Here is a 21,877-nt window from a genome sequence, read left to right as displayed (position 1 = left end):
GTGTTGCTATGTTACGGCTGCCACCATTCGTGTGTGTATTTGTATGTGTTCTTGTGCCCTGCATGCATGTGAGTGGTTGCAGGTGAGTGGGTGTGGAAACAGGACTCCTCCTCCAGAGAAGGATTGCGATTAGTGAGGAGCCAGTCAGTGTCCAATCCCCTGCAAGCGGTTACCTCCTGCCAGCTACAAGAGTTGTCTCAGCCTGGCAGTGTGTGGCTGGCATCTCTCATGACCAGTCCTCTGCACATGACAGAATCATTCGCTTTGTGGCAGATTTGTCCGAGCTCATGCTCCTTGTGTCCTTGCTGTAACCAGACACGAACTGGGCTAGGTTTAAGATGGGGACTGATTCTACACCCACAGTCATATCGCTTGTTAGCCTCAATAGACTTTGGGGTGCTATTTCCTTTGTATTTTGGTTCTCGTTTCCCACCTTTACTGTAGGCCTCATTTAGGAGGGTTTTATTTTCTTTTCGTTTGTGTGTGATTCAGGTAAGCACTCGTTTTTGAGAGTTCCCTTTTATGTTATGTTATTTCATTTGTTTGAAGAGCACCCTATGGCTCTTTTCGTTGTCTTGGAAGTTACCCCTTTGTATCCAAACAATTTAAATCACTTGGGTTTAAATATACCATTTTAACCATTTACATCTGGTTGTTTTTTGTTACCTCCTTCCCCCTTGTGAGCTGGGTCGTAACATGCTATTTTTAAAAGCAAACTTAAGACCTACCTTTTAATGTGACTTTTCATTGAACTTTACTAATTTCATTTATTTTTCTTTCCTTTATTCATTTGTTTTAGCCTGTTTTACTTGTTCTATCCTTTTAATTCTATCTTTATTTTCTTGATTCCCTCTTCATAACCTGCTTATTATGTATACCTCTGGCATTTCCTAATTGCAGATTTATGCAAAGTTATGTTACCACTTCCTAATTTCCTGTTTTTATTGATTGTATGGATTGGGTGGTGTGTGGGGGGTTGTGGAGGGAATGCTTTCTTTTTTTGATTGTGTTTTTATTATGTATGTATGTTTATTATGTTATTTTATTACATAAAGGACTGTATTGCATTGTTTTGTATACGTACTATACAAATAAAGTCTGATTAATTGACTTAATGACACACACACACACACACACACACACACACACACACACACACACAAACACACACACAAACACACACACACACACACACAGCCAGAAAGAGAGTTGGCTTACAAAGCTGGAGGTGTCTACTTTCTTCCTGCGGACTAGGTTAGTGATGTTGTCTCCATTGTACGTAATTCCCTCCATGCAGCCGACAAAGTTCTCTCGGCCTCCTGAGCTCGGCTTCACTGAAGCAGGAAGCCCTCCAAAACTGATCTGAGGACAGACAGCAGTCGACAAAGTGGACTGAATAACATTGATCAGAATATGAATAGAATTGGCTTTCAATTCAAGCTAGAATTCTATTCCATTTCTTTCTTTCTTTTGTACTGGTAATACTGATATTTCTCTGTACTTGTTAGATTATAGTGGTGCATTTGACAGCATTGACCATCACATCCCATTACAGAGACACAAACATTAAATTGGCATTAAAGACAACACACTATGCTGATTTAAATCCTATTTTTTAGCTTGATCTCAGTTTGTACATCTTAATGATTAGTTCCCTATACACACAAAAGTTAGTCAACTACTTCCACAAGGTTCTGTGCTTAGACCAATTCTATTCACCTAAATACATCCTTCCTTTTTTAGGCAACCCCCAGGGGCAGGGCTTGTGGACAGGCAAGCCAGGCAGTTGCTTGGAGTCCCCGTCCACTAGGGGGGCCCCAGCCAGTTATTTACAACAACAATTATTGATAGGCCTGGGCTTTCAGGGACCTCTGTTGGTCCCTGGATCTCACTTTGAGAACCACTAATCTATTTTTTCAGTATTCATCTCAAATGTTCCGGAAATTGTACATTTATGTGTGCAAAAACCAAATTTTTGCGGCGTGCACGGGTGGGGTGGGGGCCCCAGGGATTTCTTGTTTGGAGCCCCAAGAGACCCTGGCAACACCACTGGCAACCCCTATTCCAAAAACATGATGCTGTGGGAAACATACATAAAAGCAGCATGCAATCATTTGCAAACAAACTCTTTATATGGACAGTGGTTTTCAGAAGTGTCCCTAAGCCCATATAGTAATATCTAAAACAAAAAATCTAAAGATATAGTTTCTCTAGATGGCATTGCCCTAGCCTCCAGCACCACTGTAAGGAGTCTCTGAGTTATCTTTGATCAGGATATGTCCTTTAACTCCCATATAAAACTAATTTCAAGGACTACCTATATTTTTACCTATATAACACCGCAAAAATCATGAGGCACATCCTGTCTCAAAATGATGTAGAAAAACTTCAGGCATTTGTTACTTATAGGCCAGTGTATTGCAGCTCATTATCAGGCTGCCCCAGTAAGTCTCTAAATACTCTCCAACTGATCTGTGGCATGTGTACTGACAAGAACTCGGAAAAGAGGTCATATTTCTCCCATATTAGGTTCTCTGCAGTGGCTTCCTATGAATCCGGAATGTAATTTAAAAGCCTTCTACTCATCTACAAAGCCTTTAATGGTCAGGCGCTATCAAATCTTAAAGCGCTCATGGTACCCTATTACCCCACTAGAACACTGCGCTCCCAGAATGCAGCCTTACTTGGCGTCCCCAGAGTCTCTAAAAGTAGAATGGGAGCCAGAGCCTTCCGCTATCAAGCTCCTCTCCTGTGGAACCAGCTACCCAGTTATGGGTTCAGGAGGCAAACACCCTCTCCACAAGAGTAGCCTTAAAATTTTCCTTACAGCTTACAGTTAGTGCTGGCTCAGGTGAGCACTGCACCCTTCTTCTTAATTGATTGGTGCAATATGGAGACCAAAGTTGCCGCGTTTGCTCTGGTCTTTCTCTTGTTTTTTTCACTGTTATCGATCGTGTCTGGGGACCCTGTGCACAGCCATGGCCCTATTGTTTGCAGTAGGGATCAGCTGTTGGTGCTCCATAGCACCGCGGTGCTGCCCCATGAGAGTTTCCCGTGAGCTGAAGAGGAGGAGACGAGGGAGCCGTGCCGGAGCAGATCGCCGCGCCAGAAGGAGGAGATACAGACCCGTCCATCATGGGGAATGTGAGATCTCTTCCCAACAAGATGGACGAGTTAGCAGCACTGACCCAGCACCAGAGGGACGACCGGGCGTGCAGCATCATGATGTTTTCAGAAACATGGCTGACTGCGCTGACTCCAGACATGGATGCGGCACTGGATGGCTTTAAGCTGCTGAGGGCAGACAGGACAAGGGAGAGTGGTAAGAGGAAAGGAGGGCTGCCAGTGTTTGTGAATGACAGATGGTGTAACTCTGGGCACATCACTATTAAAGAACAACTCTGCTGCAAGGACATTGAACTGCCGTTAGCATGAGGCCATATTACCTGCCATGGGAATTCTCTCATGTTATTGCGATAGCTGCACATATTCCCCCCTCTGCTAACGCTGATGCAGCCTGTGATGTTCTCCACTCTGTCACAAGCAGGCTGCAGACAGAGCACCCACAGGCCCTCCTTCTTATCTCTGGGGACTTTAATCATGCCTCTCCATCCTCCACTCTGTCCACATTCACCCAGTACGTTAGATGTTGCACTAGAGACAATAAGATACTGGATTTGTGTTATGCCAACACCAAGGAGGCATACACTTCATCATCCCTCCCTCCCCAGGGAAGATCTGACCACAACCTGGTTCATCTCCTGCCTGTGTACAAGCCTCTCCCGCACAGGCAACCAGCTGTGTCTTGCACAGTGAAGAGATGGTCTGACGAGGCTGACAACTGTGTGGGAGGAATTTTGTGATTCTAATGGAGAGGACATTGATAGTCTCACACACTGCATAACTGACTATATTAACTTCTGTGTGGAAAAACCGTACCCACCAGGACTGTACGGTGTTTTTCCAACAACAAACCGTGGATTAACCCCGACATAAAGGAGAAGAAGAGGGCCTTTAAGTCAGGAAATAAGGATGAGCTGAAGGCTGTGCAGAAGAAGCTGAGAAGGAAGATCAGATAGGGGAAAAACACCCATAGGAGGAAGATGGAGGATCAGCTGCAGCAAAAAAATGTCAGTGGAGTCTGGAGAGGCCGAAAAACCATGTCTGGCCACAAGGAACCTGACTCCCAAGCTGCAGGGGGCCAAAAGTGGGCGAATGAGCTGAACATATTCTTCCAAAGATTAGATTATTCATCTGCCCCTCCCCCAGCCCAGTCCTCCATGCTGTAGCCCCCCTTTTCTGCACCCAGTGTATCCCATCTACTCCAACGGGAACATGGTTGACTGTGCTGACTCTTGACATGGACCTGGCACTGGACAGCTTCAAGCTGCTGCGGGTGGCTCCTCCCCCACCTCTCCCTCCCCCTCTACAACACTCAGCTCACAGCCACCCCCCACTGCTCATCTCATGAACCCAACCCCTCCACCCACCCACACCCTCCAGCACGCAGCCACCCTGCTCCAACCTGTCCCTCACAACAACCCAGGTGAGAAACCAGCTCCAGAGAATCAAGGCAAGGAAGGCTGCAGGCCCTGACAGCATCAGCTCCAGGCTCCTCAAGTCCTGCGCAGGTCAGCTGTGTGGGATTGTTAAACGCATGTTCAATCTGAGCCTGAAGCTGGGGAGAGTGCCACAGCTGTGGAAAACATCCTGCGTGGTACTGGTGCCCAAGACTCTGCACCACAAGGACCTCAGTAGCTACAGGCCAGTGGCACTAACATCCAACCTAATGAGACCCTTGTTCATCTCTGCCCCCTGGTGAGCTCATCGCTGGATCCACTTCAGTTTGCCTACCAGCCTGGCATCGGGGTGGACGACGCTGTCATCTTCCTACAAACACCGAGCCCTCTCTCACCTGGAGAAACCTGGGAGTACTGTGAGAATCATGTTTTTTGATTTCTCCAGTGCTTTCAATACCATTCAGCCTGCACTTCTGAGGGACAAACTGGAGCACTCCGGGGTGAACCATCACCTCACACACTGGGTTCTGGACTATCTCACCAACCGTCCACAGTATGTGAGGACCCGGGACTGTGTGTCTGACACGGTCGTCTGCAGCACGGGGGCCCCACAGGGAACAGTCCTGGTTCCTCTTCACCCTCTACATATCAGACTTCTACATACAACACACCCACCTGTCACCTGCAGAAGTTCTCTGATGACTCTGCAATCGTCAGCCTCATCACAGATATACTCTCACGACAGAGAGTACAGAGAACTGACGCAGGACCTTGTGGACTGGTGCCAGTGGAACTGCCTCCCGATCAACACAGGGAAAACCAAAGAACTGGTGGTGGATTTCCGCAGATGAACACTCTGCCCGCTGACACTGGTGAACATCCAGGGAACGGACATCGAGATGGTGACATCTTACAAGTACCTGGGTATTTACCTGAACAATAAACTCACAACACAACCGCACTTTACAAGAAATTTGCTCAGGAGACTGAGGTTGTTTGGAGTGCAGGGGGCACTCCTGAAGACCTTTTACGACACTGTGGTGGCATCAGCCATCTTTCATGGAGTGGTCTGCTGGGGGAGCAGCATCTCGACGGCTGACAGGAAGAGACTTGGCAAACTGATCAAGAAGGCCAGCTCTGTCCTGGAATGCCCCCTCGACTCAGTGGAGGTGGTAGGAGAGAGGAGGATAATGGCTAAGCTGTCATCCATGATCGAGAATGACTCCCACCCCCTGCAGGACACTTTAACAGCAATGGAGAGCTCCTTCAGCGACAGACTGGTTCACCCAAAATGTGTGAAGGAACGCTATCGCAGGTCCTTCCGTCCTGCAGCAGTCAGACTTTACAACCAGCAGTGCTCCAGTAGACCACACACTCACCAAGACTTTCAAACTGACTGCACTATAATACACATCAACTGTGTTCACTTATACTGTGAAAATATTTAGCTCAGGTGAAGTTCAACTTTAGGTGCAATATATCAATCTTTCAATCAGGTGTTTTATTACTCATATGTGCAATATCAATACTCCAGTCAGGAGTACTATCATCCAATGAGCAAAATCAGTACCTATTGTTCATATTTTTCCAATATTCTGTTTATATTGTTTATATTGCTTGTTTGATATTTAATGTCCTTTTTACTGATGCCCTCTATTTTTTGCTATCCACTTTGCTGCTGTAATACCAGAAATTTCCTCACTGGGACTAATAAAGGAATATCTTTTCTTATCTTCTTAGTTGTATTGCTATCAGGCTAGACTGCCATGGGATTTCCCATGATGCACTGAGGTCCTCTCTCCTCTCCCTCTTCACCTGTACACATTCTTATCCATTAATACATGTTACTAAACAAAGCTTATTGTCATAGTTCTGAGTTTGATTATCCTCCAACTTCATCCTACTTCCTGGTGGACCCCATCAAGCCACCTGTCTCCCAGGCCAGTCATTTCATGGAGGTCAGTCTAGAGCTGTCAAAGAATCACTAAGCTTGTACAGTAGATGCAAAAGGCATCATTTGTGTTTAATCTCATTGGCTAACTGTTGCACTGAGTCATAAATTGAGTATGTTTGTTTGCTTCCTGGGAGCCTGAAGAAGAGATTTATTGAGATAAGGATGGATTTGTTGGTAGTTGAACTGTGGGTTTTGCATGGAGCAATCAGATGACTGTGGTATCATGTGACTTTTTCCCCTATGGTTGACATCATTGTCAAGTCCACGTTAACTGCTGGAGAGTGTTGTGTGGTGAGCTGCTGAGTTCACATGTAAATGTTACACTGGAGAATTTGCTATTAGATCCTAAATCGCAGTCTCCTTTTCTTTCATAAACATGAACTAGAGCCTTGTCTGCTTCAGCCTTGTGTTGGCCTAATCACAAGAGATGCGACAATAAGTACTTGATTAAATGATATTTTATTTCTGTCCTGACCTTTGACTTTCAATAAAAATCAGATACAGACCTTTAAGTGATAAGTTTAAGAACCCCTGGTAACAGTTTAGAGTTTTATGCAAATCACTTTCATATTAAATGTTTCTATTTCTGTCTTACTTGTACAAAAATTAAGTAAATCTACTCAAACTTGTCAGTCGGGTCTCTCAAACACCGTCCTTCCTGGGGCTGAGGCCAAACCTATTGTTTCCTGTAACCTGTATTTAATCCTGACCAGAAACTCACTCTGGTTAGATTGAATTCTGTAGTGCTGTTGAGAACTTCTGTCTCCACTGCACAATCAATAAAACTTATGTGAACCAGCCACCGCATTGGACCTGAAGTTTTGCTTCACCACACAAGGTACCCATGAACACACAGACAGAGTGGTTCTATCATCTTCCTCTTACACACACTGAAACAGCAGTAGCAGTGGTTGAAGAAGCAGTAGTATCAGTGGTTTTGATTTGCTGTTATCCAATTTCACTACATGGCTAACATGACCCCAAATATCAACTGAACCTAGCTCTTATATTGTAAACTCAGGGCCCGAGAGTGAAGAGAATCCTGGACATTCTCTACACTCTCACGCACAAAGAAAGCCTAGTGCTCAAAAATGTTTCAATAAAGAATGGCTAGATATAGAAGCATGTGTACTGAGCATTTCATGCCTTTAGCTGACAGAAAATGAGATATACACCAATGATCCCCTGCTGGATGCACACTGAGGCCTGAGGGGTTCATGGTCGGCACCTTAACCCCTCGGCCACCTGAGCACCCCTATGTAGAGAGTTTTTTATGCATTTAAAATGGTTGCTACACTGCATGTTATGATGGACAGGTTTGTTACAACTAACCCAACAAGCTTCAATAGTAGGTTCATACCATCAGCGTGCATTGATGGTTTACACCTTGGGTGGGGACCTCCAGCCGATGGGCAGGGACCATTTGATCTTGCCCACAAAGCAATTACTAAAGATGGATTCATGAAGATGAAGGTAAAACCTTTCATGGAATTCGTAGGGCCTTGGAGTGACAGCAAAGTGGCTATGTGATTTGGCCTTCATGGTGGACAATAAGAATTGAACCTTAAAGGGCCAAAACCAGCTTCTCAGCTCTCTGCTTTGAATGTGAAATCATATTACATCCTGAGGACTTTCCCACTGTGAGGAGACATACTGTGAGGAGCTCCTTTCAAAACTAGATCTTGCAAAGACTCAGTTCCGCTCATGATAGACTGACCCAAACCTGAAAAAACAGCAGTGAGTAGCATCATCACTACAATCTAATATTAGACACCTCACCAAAGACAAGCAGTTACAGCCACTGCATTGAAGTCAGTGTAATATGTGTTCAATCATTTAGTATGGCCTGCGAAGGAGGTTATAAATTTTAAATGGCTCCTGATAGGAAAAAGCAAAATGTAAAGTCTTCAGATTTGTGACATCAGTTTAAGATGATGAAAATGTCTGGCAGCATGAGCCACGGGAGTCTCTACCTCATAATCCAGGTCCAGGTGGTCAAACTCTCCATTGGTCCTGAACTGCTGAGTGTGGTGGTCCAGAGTGAAGTTAACATTCCTACGGTAACGCTCTATGACAACTGAATGCCAATGGTCATCATCCAGTAAGCTCCCACTGGTCACAGACGTGTGACCCTGAATCGATCCATACTGGTTACTGCCTAGAGAGAAGCAAGCAAATCACACAAACAGGAAAAGGTTGTAAATGTATCACGACACATCTGACAGTCGTAGATAATGCAGTCCTTAGAATTTCAATTCGATTGCCTGTCTCTGAATAGAATACATTTTCAGTGCTTTGACTGTGTTCTCCACTTCCATTGTTGATGTAGCCGTCCATAGCTGTGGCCGTAAAGTCGCCGGTGCCTGTCGTGGCGGCAATCCCCGAACACGGTGGTGGACACCGGAAGTAAGGGATGCCGTCAAGCTGAAGAAGGAGTCCTATCGGGCTTGGTTGGCTCATAGGACTCCTGAGGCAGCTGACGGGTACCGGCAGGCTAAGCGGGCAGCAGCTCGGGCAGTTGTAGAAGCAAAAACTCGGGTCTGGGAGGAGTTCGGGGAGGCCATGGAGGAGGACTACCGGTCGGCCTCGAAGAAATTCTGGCAAACTGTTCGGCGCCTCAGGAGGGGGAAGCAGCTCTCCATTAACACTGTTTACAGTAGAGGTGGGGAGCTGCTGACCTCGACTGGGGATATTGTCGGGCGGTGGAAGGAATACTTCGAGGATCTCCTCAATCCCACTGTCATGTCTTCTGCAGAGGAAGCAGAGACTGGGGACTCAGAGGTCGATTCGTCCATCACCCGGGCTGAAGTCACTGAGGTAGTCTGCAAGCTCCTTGGTGGCAAAGCTCCGGGGGTGGACGAGATCCGCCCTGAGTACCTCAAGTCACTGGATGTTGCAGGGCTGTCCTGGTTGACACGCCTCTGCAACATCGCGTGGCAGTCGGGGACGGTGCCCTTGGACTGGCAGACTGGGGTGGTGGTCCCTCTGTTTAAAAAGGGGGACTGGAGGGTGTGTTCCAACTATCGGGGGATCACACTTCTCAGCCTCCCTGGGAAAGTCTATTCCAGGGTACTGGAGAGGAGAATCCGGCCGATAGTCGAACCTCGGATTCAGGAGGAACAATGCGGTTTTCGTCCCGGCCACGAAACACTGGACCAGCTCTATACCCTCCACAGGGTGCTTGAGGGTTCATGGGAGTTTGCCCAACCAGTCCACATGTGTTTTGTGGACTTGGAGAAGGCATTCGACCGTGTCCCTCGCGTCATTCTGTGGGAGGTGCTCCGGGAGTATGGGGTTGGAGGCCCTCTGCTGAGGGCTGTGCAGTCCCTGTACAACCGGAGCAGGAGCTTGGTCCGCATTGCCGGTAGTAAGTCGGACCTGTTCCCGGTGCATGTTGGACTCCGCCAGGGCTGCCCTTTGTCACCGGTTCTGTTCATTATTTTTATGGACAGAATTTCTAGGCACAGCCAGGGACCGGAGGGGGTTCGGTTCGGGAGCCGGCAGATTTCGTCTCTGCTTTTTGCGGATGATGTTGTCTTGTTGGCTCCATCGAGCCAGGACCTCCAGCGTGCACTGGGACGGTTCGCAGCCGAGTGTGAAGCAGCTGGGATGAGAGTCAGCACCTCCAAGTCCGAGGCCATGGTTCTCGACCGGAAAAAGGTGGCTTGCTCCCTCCGGGTTGGGGGAGAGATCCTGCCTCAAGTGAAGGAGTTTAAGTATCTTGGGATCTTGTTCACGAGTGAGGGAAGAATGGAGCGTGAGATTGACAGGCGGATCGGTGCAGCGGCGGCAGTAATGCGGTCGCTGTATCGGTCTGTCGTGGTGAAGAAGGAGCTGAGCCGAAAGGCGAAGCTCTTGATTTGCCAGTCAATCTACGTTCCTACCCTCACCTATGGTCATGAACTTTGGGTCATGACCGAAAGAACGAGGTCCCGGATACAAGCGGCTGAAATGAGTTTCCTCCGCAGGGTGGCGGGGCACTCCCTTAGAGATAGGGTGAGGAGCTCTGTCACTCGGGAGGAGCTCAGAGTAGAGTCGCTGCTCCTCCACATCGAGAGGAGTCAGCTGAGGTGGCTCGGGCATCTCTACCGGATGCCCCCTGGACGCCTCCCTAGGGAGGTGTTCCAGGCATGCCCCACCGGGAGGAGGCCCCGAGGAAGACCCAGGACACGCTGGAGTGACTATGTCGCTCGGCTGGCCTGGGAACACCTCGGGGTCCCCCCAGATGAGCTGGAGGAAGTGTCCGGGGAGAGGGAAGTTTGGGCATTCCTGCTTAGACTGCTGCCCCCGCGACCCGGCCCCGGATAAGCGGGTGGAAATGGATGGATGGATGGATGCTTTGACTGTCCTTGAAACCATACAGACTTTAATGGAGGCTACCTAAGTTGATGCTGAGCTGTAGCCTTGCCCTGGAGAGCTCCAGAGAAATGTAGTCTCCCTGCTGCCCCTCTCCGTGGAGCAGGACCCCATCTCCAGTTGTGGTTCTAAATTTTAGAGAGATGACATCCTTCACAATCTTCATCTTCTTACTCCTGAAGCGGTAGGAGATGACACCATGGCCATCAAAACTGATCACATCTGCCCCTAGAACACAAAAAAAAGGAAATGATCTTTTCATCTGAATGTGCTGAGCCTATTATATATGATAGCCAGAGCAAGATGAATTTGTTACTTCCAGGCTGTATTATTGCAGTTCCTTACTATCAGGCTATATTTTACAGGTATCAGCCTCTCTGCACTGGCTCTCTGTAAAATCTGGAATATAATTTAAAATCCTTCTCCCTAACACACCAGCATATCTGAAAAAGTTCATAGTACCCTATTACTCCACTTGAACACTGGAGGGGGCTTGTGCTTCCTTAAGTCTCCAAAAGCAGAATGGGAGCCACAGGCTTCATCTATCAAGCTCCTCTCTGGTAGAACTATATTCCTGGAGGTCCGAGAGGCCGACACCCTCTATACATTACAAGTAAGCTTAAAACTTTACCCTTTGATAAAGCCTACGTGTAGGGCTGGCTCAGGCTTGCCTTGGTCTAACCCCTGGATAGGGTAAGTATGGTCCTGACCTGCTCTAGATGGAAAGTGTCCTGAAACAACTTCTGTTGTGATTTGGTGCTATATAAATAAAATAAAATAGAAATGAATTGAAGAAGATTAGTTGAAAAAGTATGTATTTTGATCAACAGTGTTGGCCTAGTTCAATCCAGGTTTGTCCATCCAGGTTCACCACTTTGATAAATACATGATTGTATAAAGGATATTACAACATGGGCTCTTGAACATTTAAAACCACTCTTGGTAAAAGCAGTTTGTTTTGCAAATGATTGCATTCTGTTTTTATTTAAGTTGTACACAGTGATCCAAGTTTTTTGAAAACAAGGTTGTATACAAAATGAAATAGCACCATTATCCTATACAATTACTTAAATGTCACAGAAGAAGCAGTACACCAATTTAATGCAGCTCAATCACAAATTCAAATTCAAACTGGAGTTTGACAACAAACAAGCATTTGATCTCTTCTGATCAGCAAAAATGGGGCATCTGTGATGACTGACAGAATGTTACCTTTATTCCAAGACTCCGGAGACATGTCTACTTGCTGTCCACTGCCTTTTAAAATTCTAAAAGAAAAATTTTTCTAAGAATGACGTCACCAAGAACTATTTTTAGCCTTAGGATGCTTTGTGAATATGGGCTCAGAAGTTTACAAATTAGAGTGCATGTCTGGGATCAGTGTAATTGACGAAAACACATTACAGTTCCATCTGAAAATCATACAGTTGTTGGCATCATTAATAATGGCTGCTCCTCATCAAAAGACATTGTGCCTTTTCGTGAAGTATCACATCGTCATCCATCACATGCAACTTCAGCATCACAGCTCATCACATAACTGTTCGATGCATTTCCTAGAAAATCTTTTTATTTTATTTATCCTGACAGAGAATTTGCTATTGTATCCTTCTCACTACAGGAGATAGAGTGGTAGTCCACCTATCAGAAGGTCGGTGGTTCGATTCCTGCCACATGCCGAAGAATCCTTGGGCAAGATGCTGAACCCCGAAACCGCCCCCGTTGGCCCCCGGGCCAGCCTTCTCTCCCCACGTGCATCAGTGAGCCTTGGGTTGGGAACACCCCCCAAGAGCTGCAGTTTTGGAGATGCTCTGACCCAGACGTCTACCCATCACAATTTGGCCCTTGTCAATCTTGCTCAAATCCTTACACTTGCTCATTTTCCAGCTTCTAGCACATCAACTTGGATGACAAGATGTTCACTTGCTGCCTAATATATCCCACTCACTAACAGGTGCCCTACTGAAGAGATAATCAGTTTATTCACCTCCCCTGACAGTGGTCATAATGTTATGCTTGATTGGCATTTAAAACTGTGTTTTATCACTCACTTATTACTAAACATATGGTGTCTTGTTAATCAATTTTTTTATACCAAACACACCGACAATGTGTGTGTGTCTTTAAAAGCCACACTCCTTGCTACAGAATGTTACCAAACACATGCGGTATGTTGTGGTATCATTCAGCAGCAAAGAGTGTCGCTTTTAAAGATGGAAGCAATTAACTTGTAACAAACTTTCTTGATTCTTTAAAAAGAATTAGAGCAAGTTAAATCTTAGGACAGGATAGGTACAGAAAGGGAGGAGTAAAGGGTTGTGCCAATGACATAATACCGCCGCCCCCTTTCTACAGAAGACTATAAAGCAAGATAAAACCCAGGGGATCACATTCTTGACTGTCCTGTCTTTTGGCCGACAACCTTGGCCGTGTTGTATGACTGAGAAAGGGGTCCAGTAAAGGACCAGGCTGGAGGAGAAGTTTAATGCAGTTTAACTCTAAATTCTAAAATTGGTGTTTTATTAGCAGTGCTGTTTACTGTACTCTGCTTATGGGTTTTTTAATCTCACAGCCCCACCTGACTTTGACTAATTGAGCTGTTTGCTTCAATTTTCCTAAGTTATAATTGTTGAAGTTTTCTCACAGGAAGAGTTCGGCCATGTAACTGGCCACGAAAGACAGGGGTGTGCAAACTTTTGGTCATATGTAAGCACCATTGAGTATGACATAGGATTCTCAGCCCTGCACTGCACTGTTTATTGTCATAATAATAATAATAATAAAATTACGTTAAATTGTAAAAAAGAAAATGAAGAAAATCATTCATATCCACATCAACAAACAACTGAGATTCTCCACCTAATCCAGCAGAAACCCACATAGACACAGTGGCTTTTATTTTTTAGTAGTAGCACAAATGAAACATACTGTTGGTTGATTTGGCTTTCCCTACCTTGTCCACATATACTCACAATATGGGCAGCCGTAGAGCTCCAGACGTAATCCAATGCGCCCCCCCCTGCTCCAGTCCACTGGGATGAAGCGGATGTAGCGAGCAAGGATGGCATGCTGCAGCTCATAGCGGACCACACCCTCACTGTTCACATTCCCATCAAATGTCTGAAAGACATAGAAACCTGACATGCTGCAGGTAGTTCTCCACTGTCTGTGTAACGCTTATCAGTTCAATTTTTCATAAATTTTTTTTTACAAAAATAAAAAAGATTTTTCAAAAATATATATTTTTATCCATTTGTTTAAATATGATTGAGATTTTTTTCTCCTTTAAACTGTTGGTTAGAAAAAGGAAAATAAATCTTAAAAAATCTGGTACTATTCTTTCATCCTGTGGTTCACCTGAAAGAGGGGTTCTAGGCATCAGACTCAACCTGCATCTAAGTGGCCAGCTTGGCTGCCCACATCTCAAATCTTCATACGTGCTTTATTACAGTTGTTTTCGTGTACACTTTGAGCAAAAGCACCAATGCTTGCACAGTGCATGCAGTGTTTTTGTGGTGCATTCTCAATATACATTTGCTGGTGCAGCCACTGGCATCAGAATAAAACAGAAAACAACCCCAAGTTCAGATTGTAAAACTCAGCCACTGTAATTAATTTAATTAATCTCTATTGGCTGAAATCAATGTATACTGGCGAGATCAATGTGTGTCAGGTTCAAGGAACTGGTGCTGTAAATATCTACAATAACATGTTTTTGTACAAATGCTCCAGCAACATAGTGATGCGTGATCTTATCTTGATATTTAGATTCATTTTTTTTCCATCACCTAGACCAGGGGTCACTAACAGGCGGACCGCGGTCCGAGTCCGGACCCAGACACCGTCCTATACGGACCCGGACCTATAACCAGTAAATTATTAAGGGATTTCAAATTTTGACGGGACACTTATATTTTAACCGGCGCAACTTTTCTAGTCTTTACGGCACCGGTTTAGCGGCTACAAACCAATTGCATGCGAGTTAAGCCATCCCACGTGATGCTACCCAGCCAGTCGCATCTCTGCATTGCGGATGATAAACATAGCAACTCTGACTGCAGTCAGATAAGGAGTGAGAAGCGAACGGAGAGACGATAGAAAATTAGAAAGTCAGAAAGATAGAAAAAGAAAGAAGCGATACAGGGCGAGAAGACGGAGAGGCGAGTGAGCGAAAGAACAACAAAAAGTGTGGAGAGTGGGAAAAGAGGGAAAGAAAGAGAAACTGTATAACTGTTCAGCCGTTATTTTCAAATTAGTTGAGACTGTTAAGATGTGAAAGTAAACAAAGAAAAAGGAATATTCAAGCTGTTGCTTCACTTTTACTTTTTCTAAAATTAAACACTTTCTTTTATAATGCACAATTTTTCAAAAAACATTTTATTTTCTCTATTTCATTTTTAAATGGTTTAATGTTAAGTGACAATAAATACTGTCGAAATGTTTTTGAATTGTACTTTCTTTATTTGATCAGATGTTGATTACATGCAGATGTTGATACAACTACTAGGCTACTTCAGTATATATATCACACAAATCATAACGTTATGACATTATGATGTTCCGGACCTTTGCTTTAGGAAATTTTCTCTAACCGGACCTCTTTGAATTTTAGTTGAATACCCCTGACCTAGACCATCTCACTATGTTGCACAATATTATATACTGACCAGTGTTTCATGTGAGAAAAGGATGAGAGGTCATTGACACCAAAGTTGCACATGTAAATGACCCATCCTTCGTTGTTCTCTTTGAGACTTTTTTAATGATACAGTTACTGAAAACAGAACTACTTTGATCTGTTCAAATTTTGTCTGGATTGTTTTGGATGAATCTATAGAATTAGGCAAAGACACTGTAATGTCTGCTTAAATTGTAACTGGAAGAACAGTGATAAATTTGGAATTCTCAGTGGAGTTGAATTAACTGCCCTTGCACATTCTCAACACAGGGAAAACAGACGGTCCGTCCTCACCTTATATATACATCCTGCACCTTGAATCAGATGTGCTCTGATGTCTCCAAGGTACTATGGCCATAGCAAATTCTATTCATCACGAACACAGCCTTGGTTTTTGCACAGGGTTTGCCCAATTCAAAACGACTGAAATTATGCCTCATCCTGGCATAAGATTCAGTTAAGAACAGTTCTGAACCTACAGTGCCAGTCACAAGTTTGCACACACCTTCTCATTCAGTGTTTTTTCTTTATGATTATGATTGTTATGACTATGATGATAATTACTTATTCAGTTATTTTTTTTTATTTATATCACAGTAAATGAATGTGAGTGTCAGCCTGTTGCATCAGTTCTCACTCACTGTTCTTCTAGTTTTATGCTTCATGGGACCTCTTTTTTAACTGGTCCATGCATGATGGACACTAAACTCACTGAGTTTGCCCTGGTCATTCTACTGGTTTTTTGCATTGTTTTTAATTGTGTCCTGTGATCCTGAGCACAGGCATGGGCCCATTGTCTACATCAGGGATCAGTGTAACCGCTGGCCAGGGAGAAACCAGATGCTCCCTGCATGCTGAGAAGGAAGAGATGAGGATATATCACATGACTTCTCTCTACAATCAGGTGGATGAGCTTGCAGTGCTGACTCAGAGGGAATACCAGGGGTGTAGCATTTTGCAGTTATTGGAGATATGGCTGACTGTGGTCTCTCTGTTTGTCCCATTGGTCAGGTGGAAGGGGAGAGGTAAAAGGAAGAGAGGAGGGCTAGTAGTATTTGTTACAGGTAGATGGTGTAACTCTGGGCACGTCACTATTAACAAACAGCTCTGCAGTATAGACATTGAGCTGTTAGCCGTTATTAAGAGGCCGTACTATCTACTGAGAGAATTGTTGCATGTTATCACAACAGCAGTGTATATTCCCCCCACTGAGTTACAAACAGATGCAACACTGATAAGTTACCTCCTTATTTTTGGTGACTTTAATCATGGCTCTCTGTTCTCCAATCTGCCCACATTCACTTATACTACTAGTATAAGTGTTAGGATCCACTAACCTGTCTGCTCCCAGTGTTCTCTGTTCCCCTTTTTGGCCACTTTGAATATTTGGTAATGCCTTTTGGTCTCACCAATGCCCCTGCAGTTTTTCAGGCTCTTATCAATGAAATGCTTCATTAACAGATTTGCCTTCGTATATCTTGACAATATACTGGTGTTCTCCTGCTCAGCAGAGGAGCATGTTAATCACATCAGGCAGGTGCTCACCCGCCTCCTAGAGAACAAACAGTTTGTTAAGGCTGAGAAATGTGAATTCTATGTGCAGTCTGTGTCTTTTCTTGGTATCGTCACTCAGGAGGGGAGCCTGAAAGCTGATCCCAAGAAAGTGAGAGCGGTGGAGCAATGGCCTGTCCTGGAGACCCGAAAGGAGTTGCAGCAATTCCTGGGGTTCGCAAACTTCTATCATATATTTGTCTGGGACTATAGCAAAATAGCTGCCCCTTTGACAATGCTGACTTCTACCAAAATGAAGTTTAGCTGGTCTGATGAGGCAGACAAAGCCTTCATGAGGCTCAAGAGGCTGTTCACCACGGCCCCGGTACTAATACAGCCTGACCCTAATAAGTAATTCATGGTATAAGGTGGATGCCTAGGATACCGGGGTGGAGGCAGTACTGTCACAACGGTAAGGTCTAGAGAATCGCCTGCACCCCTGTGCTTTCTTTTCCACCCATCTCTCCAAAGCAGAACGTAACTACGACCACCATCTCTCTGCTCTGTTGGCACTTCCGGTGGTCGTCCCTCGAGGCTGACGCTTGGGAGTATGTAGCTGCGTGCACTGTGTGTGCACGGAGTAAAGCCTCCCATCAGTGCTGGTTGGTCTCCTTCATCCCCTGCCTGTTCCTGGAAGACCCTGGTCCCACATTGCAGTGGATTTTGTTACTGGTTTGCCCCCATCCAAGGGTAACACTGTTATATTCACCATTGTGGACCGTTTCTCTAAAGCCGCTCACTTCATTCCTCTCCACAAGCTTCCATCTGCTTTGGAGACCACTGAACTGCTCACGTTTCATGTCATTCGCCTTCATCCCTATTGTCTCTGACTGTGGTCCCCAGTTTGCTTGTCAGGTGTGGAAGGCTTTTGCCAAGGCCTTGGGGGCCACGGTCAGCTTGACCTCTGGTTATCATCCTCAGTCCAACAGCCAGACTGAGAGAACCAACCAGGATCTGGATTCCACCCTCTGGTGTCTCATCACGGAGAATCCAACTAATTGGAGCACTCTCCTCCCCTGGATAGAGTATTCCCACAACTCCCTCACCTCCTCTGCCAGCGGCCTCTCTCCCTTTGAGGTCTCCCTTGGATATCAAACCACCCCCATTCCCAGCGCAGGAGCAGGAGATCGTAGGTACGCCAGCCGTACCTGACCACGTCACCAACATTAGGAACGTCTGGAAGGAGGCCAAGGTGGCCCTTGAGCGTACCCAGGGGGTCAAACGACGATCAGCAGACGGTTCACGGCTCGACGATTGGTGGACGTTAGGAGACAAGGCAGGGGCTGGCAATACCTGGTGGATTGGGAGGGGTATGGTCCGGAGGAGCAGTCATGGGTGTCCCGCTCTATTATCTTGGATCCCTCCCTCATCGATGAGTTCCATCGCAACCACCCTGACAGAGCTGCTAGGATGCCAGGAGGTGTCCGTAGAGGGGAGGGTACTATTAGGATCCGCTAACCTGTCTGCTCCAAGTGTTCTCTGTTCCCCTTTTCCCTAGTGTTATGTGTCTGTTTGTCTGTTCCCCTGTCTGTCTCAGCTGGGTGTTTTCCTTGCATCTAGCTGGCCATGCCTCTCCAGCAGTGCACCTGAAGCGCATGAGCCTAATGAGAGGTCTAGTATATAAGAAAGACACTGAGCTTGGTTTGTTGCCAGATTATCCTGATCTCTCCCAAGAGTTTCCAGAGCCCGTGCCTTTTGAGTACTCTCAGTCTTGCCAGTTGCTGTCTCATATGCACACTTTCTTGTGGCTGTTTTTTCCTCTGCCATCATGTGTACTTTTGTCTTTTTCTAGTGCCTACCTGCTGTGTCAGCCCTTGCTCAGCCACAACCCACCACGTGGAGAGTTGTTTGTTCCACTCGCTTCAGTGCGCCTTCAGTTTGCTGTTCCACTCCTTATGAGTGCGCCTTTTGTTCTTTTTCTCTCTGCTCCTTCTGAGTGTGTTTTTGTTCCCCTTATTGTTAATAAACCTAGTTTTCTTTTACTCTTGTCTCCGGTCTGTCTGTTGAGTCCAAGCACTACCGAATTTAAGGCACTGCCTAACAATAAGTATCCACTAATTCTACACTAGAGACAACAAAATTCTGGATTTATTTAATGCCAACACCAAGGAGGATTATAACTCATCAACTGATGAAGACCCTGGAGAATGTGGTCCTTGTCCATTCCACACCCTGGTGAACCCAAAATGGAGCTGCTACCTTATCAACCTGGCACTGGGAGATGGTGCTGTCATCTACCTCCTACATAGATCCCTCTAACCTGGAAAAGGCTGGAAGCACTGTGAGAATCATATTCTTTGATTTCTCCAGTGCATTCAGATGACACAGGCCACACACAGTGCACTGGGGTGGACCACCGTCTCACATCATGGACTACCTCATCAAATGACCACAGTATGCGAGGATAAAGGATTGTGAGTCTGAAATGGTTGTCTGCAGCACAGGGGCCTCACAAGAGAACAGTCCTGGCTCTCTTCCTCTTCACCCTCTACACTGCAGCCTTCATGCACAATTCAGTTAACTGCCAATAATAATTTCTGAAACAACTCCACAATCATCTGCCTCATCACAGATGATGATGACAGTGAGTATGGAGAAATGACTGTGGACTGTTGCCAGTGGAACCACATCCAGATCAATCCAAGGAAGACCAAGGAGCTGAACATCCTGGGACTGATGACATTAAGAAGAAGTAACATTAAGTAATCTTACATGTATCTGTGCGTTCACCTGAATAATTAACTGGACTGGACTGACAATACAAATGCACAACATAAGAAAAGCCAGAGCAGACTGTGCTGAGAAGACTCAGGTCTTTTGGAGTGCAGGAGGCACTCCTGAGAATCTTTGTTGAGTCTGAGGTGGTCGCAGCCATTTACAAGGTGTGGTTTGCTGGGGCAGTGGAATTTTGACTGCTGACAGGAAGACATTTAACAGACTGGTTAAGAAGTCCAGCTCTGTCCTGGTGGAGACAGCAGAAGAAAGGAGAATGATGGCTGCGCCAAATATGCAGGACAGTTCCTTCAGTGGCAGGCTGCATCATCCACAGTGTCTGAAGGAGAGACACTGCAGGTCTTTTCTTCCTGTTGCTGTCAGACTTAACAATGAATTCAGTTTCCACTAGACCACAGACACACACCGAAACTGAAAAATTTACTTGTGTATTCTAAATTGTGCAATATCAATACTTCCTATGTGCAGTAAATTTGACCGTCATCTGTTTACTCTGCTTTACTAACTATATTGTTTACTTATTCATCATTCCCTTCTCTGTTTCTTTTACTAACACTTTTTGTTATTGCACAATCCACTTAGCTGCTGTAACACTGCAAATAACACACATCCAGGAATTTATTTAAGGAAAATCAGCCAACAAATGCTCAATATATATGGAAACCCTCAAGAATGTTAAAAAACCATTCCACCTGACCATCTGAAGCTGGTTGAGAGAATGCCAACAATGTGCAAAGCTGTCATCAAAGCTATTTTGCTTTGTTTACACTTTTTTGTATACAATTTGCATTAGTTCACAGTCTTGATGTGATTAATCTATGATAGCAAAAATAATAAAGAAAAACATTGAATGAGACGGTGTGTACAAATGTTTGACTGATAATTTAGTTCAAAAGCAGTTGGCTTTTATACCTATTTTACAAGAAAAATTAAAAACCTCTTAAAGTACTCACTTTAATCAAAAGAATAATATTCTCATTTTATTGGTAAGTGTTACAGCTACAATGCGACTCAAGTACATCTCAGCCTGAAGATGCTTAATATGACATTCTGTTGTCACTGTATAATATTCTCAAACATAGTGAGACACACAGCGGCAGTGATGTTAACAGTGTGTTTACATTTACAGTATGTTTTTATGGAAAAGGACGCCTCATGTCTCTAAAATTGAGATGAGCAACTTTTCTAGGACTCTGGGAAACTAAACAAATACCTCTTAAAATCTTGCATGGATTGAAAATAATACAAAGCATAATTTACCTTGCTTGCAGTTTCAGGTGTCCTTACAGTATGTTAATAATAATGGTGGTCTATGGGAAATTGAAAGACTTTTTCGGAAACAGGGGATTTTTTGTTGCAATACCATTAATGGCCACTTGGACTAATTGGATGGTCGAGATGAGTAGCTAATCAGATACAAGTTGAGTGCATCCAGCTCTTCAAGGGAACCCGCGGCATGAATAGAAAGAAAAGTTGCCTGATTTCCTAATTTTTATTTTTCCATTCTTCCGTCCAAAAGTCCAGGGTATATCATTTACTCTGAAGACTATGAACATTTACTCCAATGCATTTATTCCAGCAATATGTGAATGACATCTTTGAGAAAATTTTTATGTAAATTTCATGATACGGTTTCAAAGAGTTAAAAGGAAAGTTTAAATGAGATGAGATAACGCTACAATGTATGACATACAATTCTTACTTACCCAGATATTTCCATCCTGCAGATAAGGCCTCCAGTTTTTCTGTGTGTCACTGTAAAGCAACCGATACTTGCTGGTCCAATCAGAGCTACTATAGCGACCCTGTGTCACTATGGCAACCACTTGCTTCCTTGAACCCAAGTCCACCTGTAACCACTGGTAATGGTCTGTATCCAAGGGTGACCAACCTCCAGCACCTAATTTTGTGGGTGTTGTAGGGGTAGACAATGTGAAAGATGGGAGGAAAGTAAGAGGTTTCATTTGCAAGTGAATATATTCTCAGATTAGGTACATTGTGGACAAGAAGTATATGGGATGCACAAAGTTTCAGAATAAAGCAATAAGCCCACACCACAGCAGCAGCTAACGGGTGTGCCCAGCT

At 44.8% G+C, this 21,877-nt stretch overlaps 1 protein-coding gene across 1 annotated transcript in view; it reads right to left on the bottom strand.

Moving 5' to 3' along the window:
- cntnap2b (contactin associated protein 2b) overlaps window positions 1-21,877 on the bottom strand; it is a 141,123-nt gene that overhangs the window by 49,581 nt on the left and 69,665 nt on the right. The window contains exons 3-7 of the mRNA XM_076745920.1: window positions 21,499-21,692; window positions 13,803-13,950; window positions 10,855-11,058; window positions 8,448-8,632; window positions 1,219-1,362 (exon numbers count right to left, since the gene is read on the bottom strand). Of these exons, the coding sequence (XP_076602035.1) occupies window positions 1,219-1,362; window positions 8,448-8,632; window positions 10,855-11,058; window positions 13,803-13,950; window positions 21,499-21,692 (875 nt within the window). The remainder of the gene's footprint in view (window positions 1-1,218; window positions 1,363-8,447; window positions 8,633-10,854; window positions 11,059-13,802; window positions 13,951-21,498; window positions 21,693-21,877) is intronic.

The sequence above is a fragment of the Chaetodon auriga genome, chromosome 12 (genome assembly GCF_051107435.1).
Source record: "Chaetodon auriga isolate fChaAug3 chromosome 12, fChaAug3.hap1, whole genome shotgun sequence".
NCBI classification, from domain to species: domain Eukaryota; kingdom Metazoa; phylum Chordata; class Actinopteri; order Chaetodontiformes; family Chaetodontidae; genus Chaetodon; species Chaetodon auriga.
This window is presented reverse-complemented; position numbering and strand designations above follow the sequence as displayed.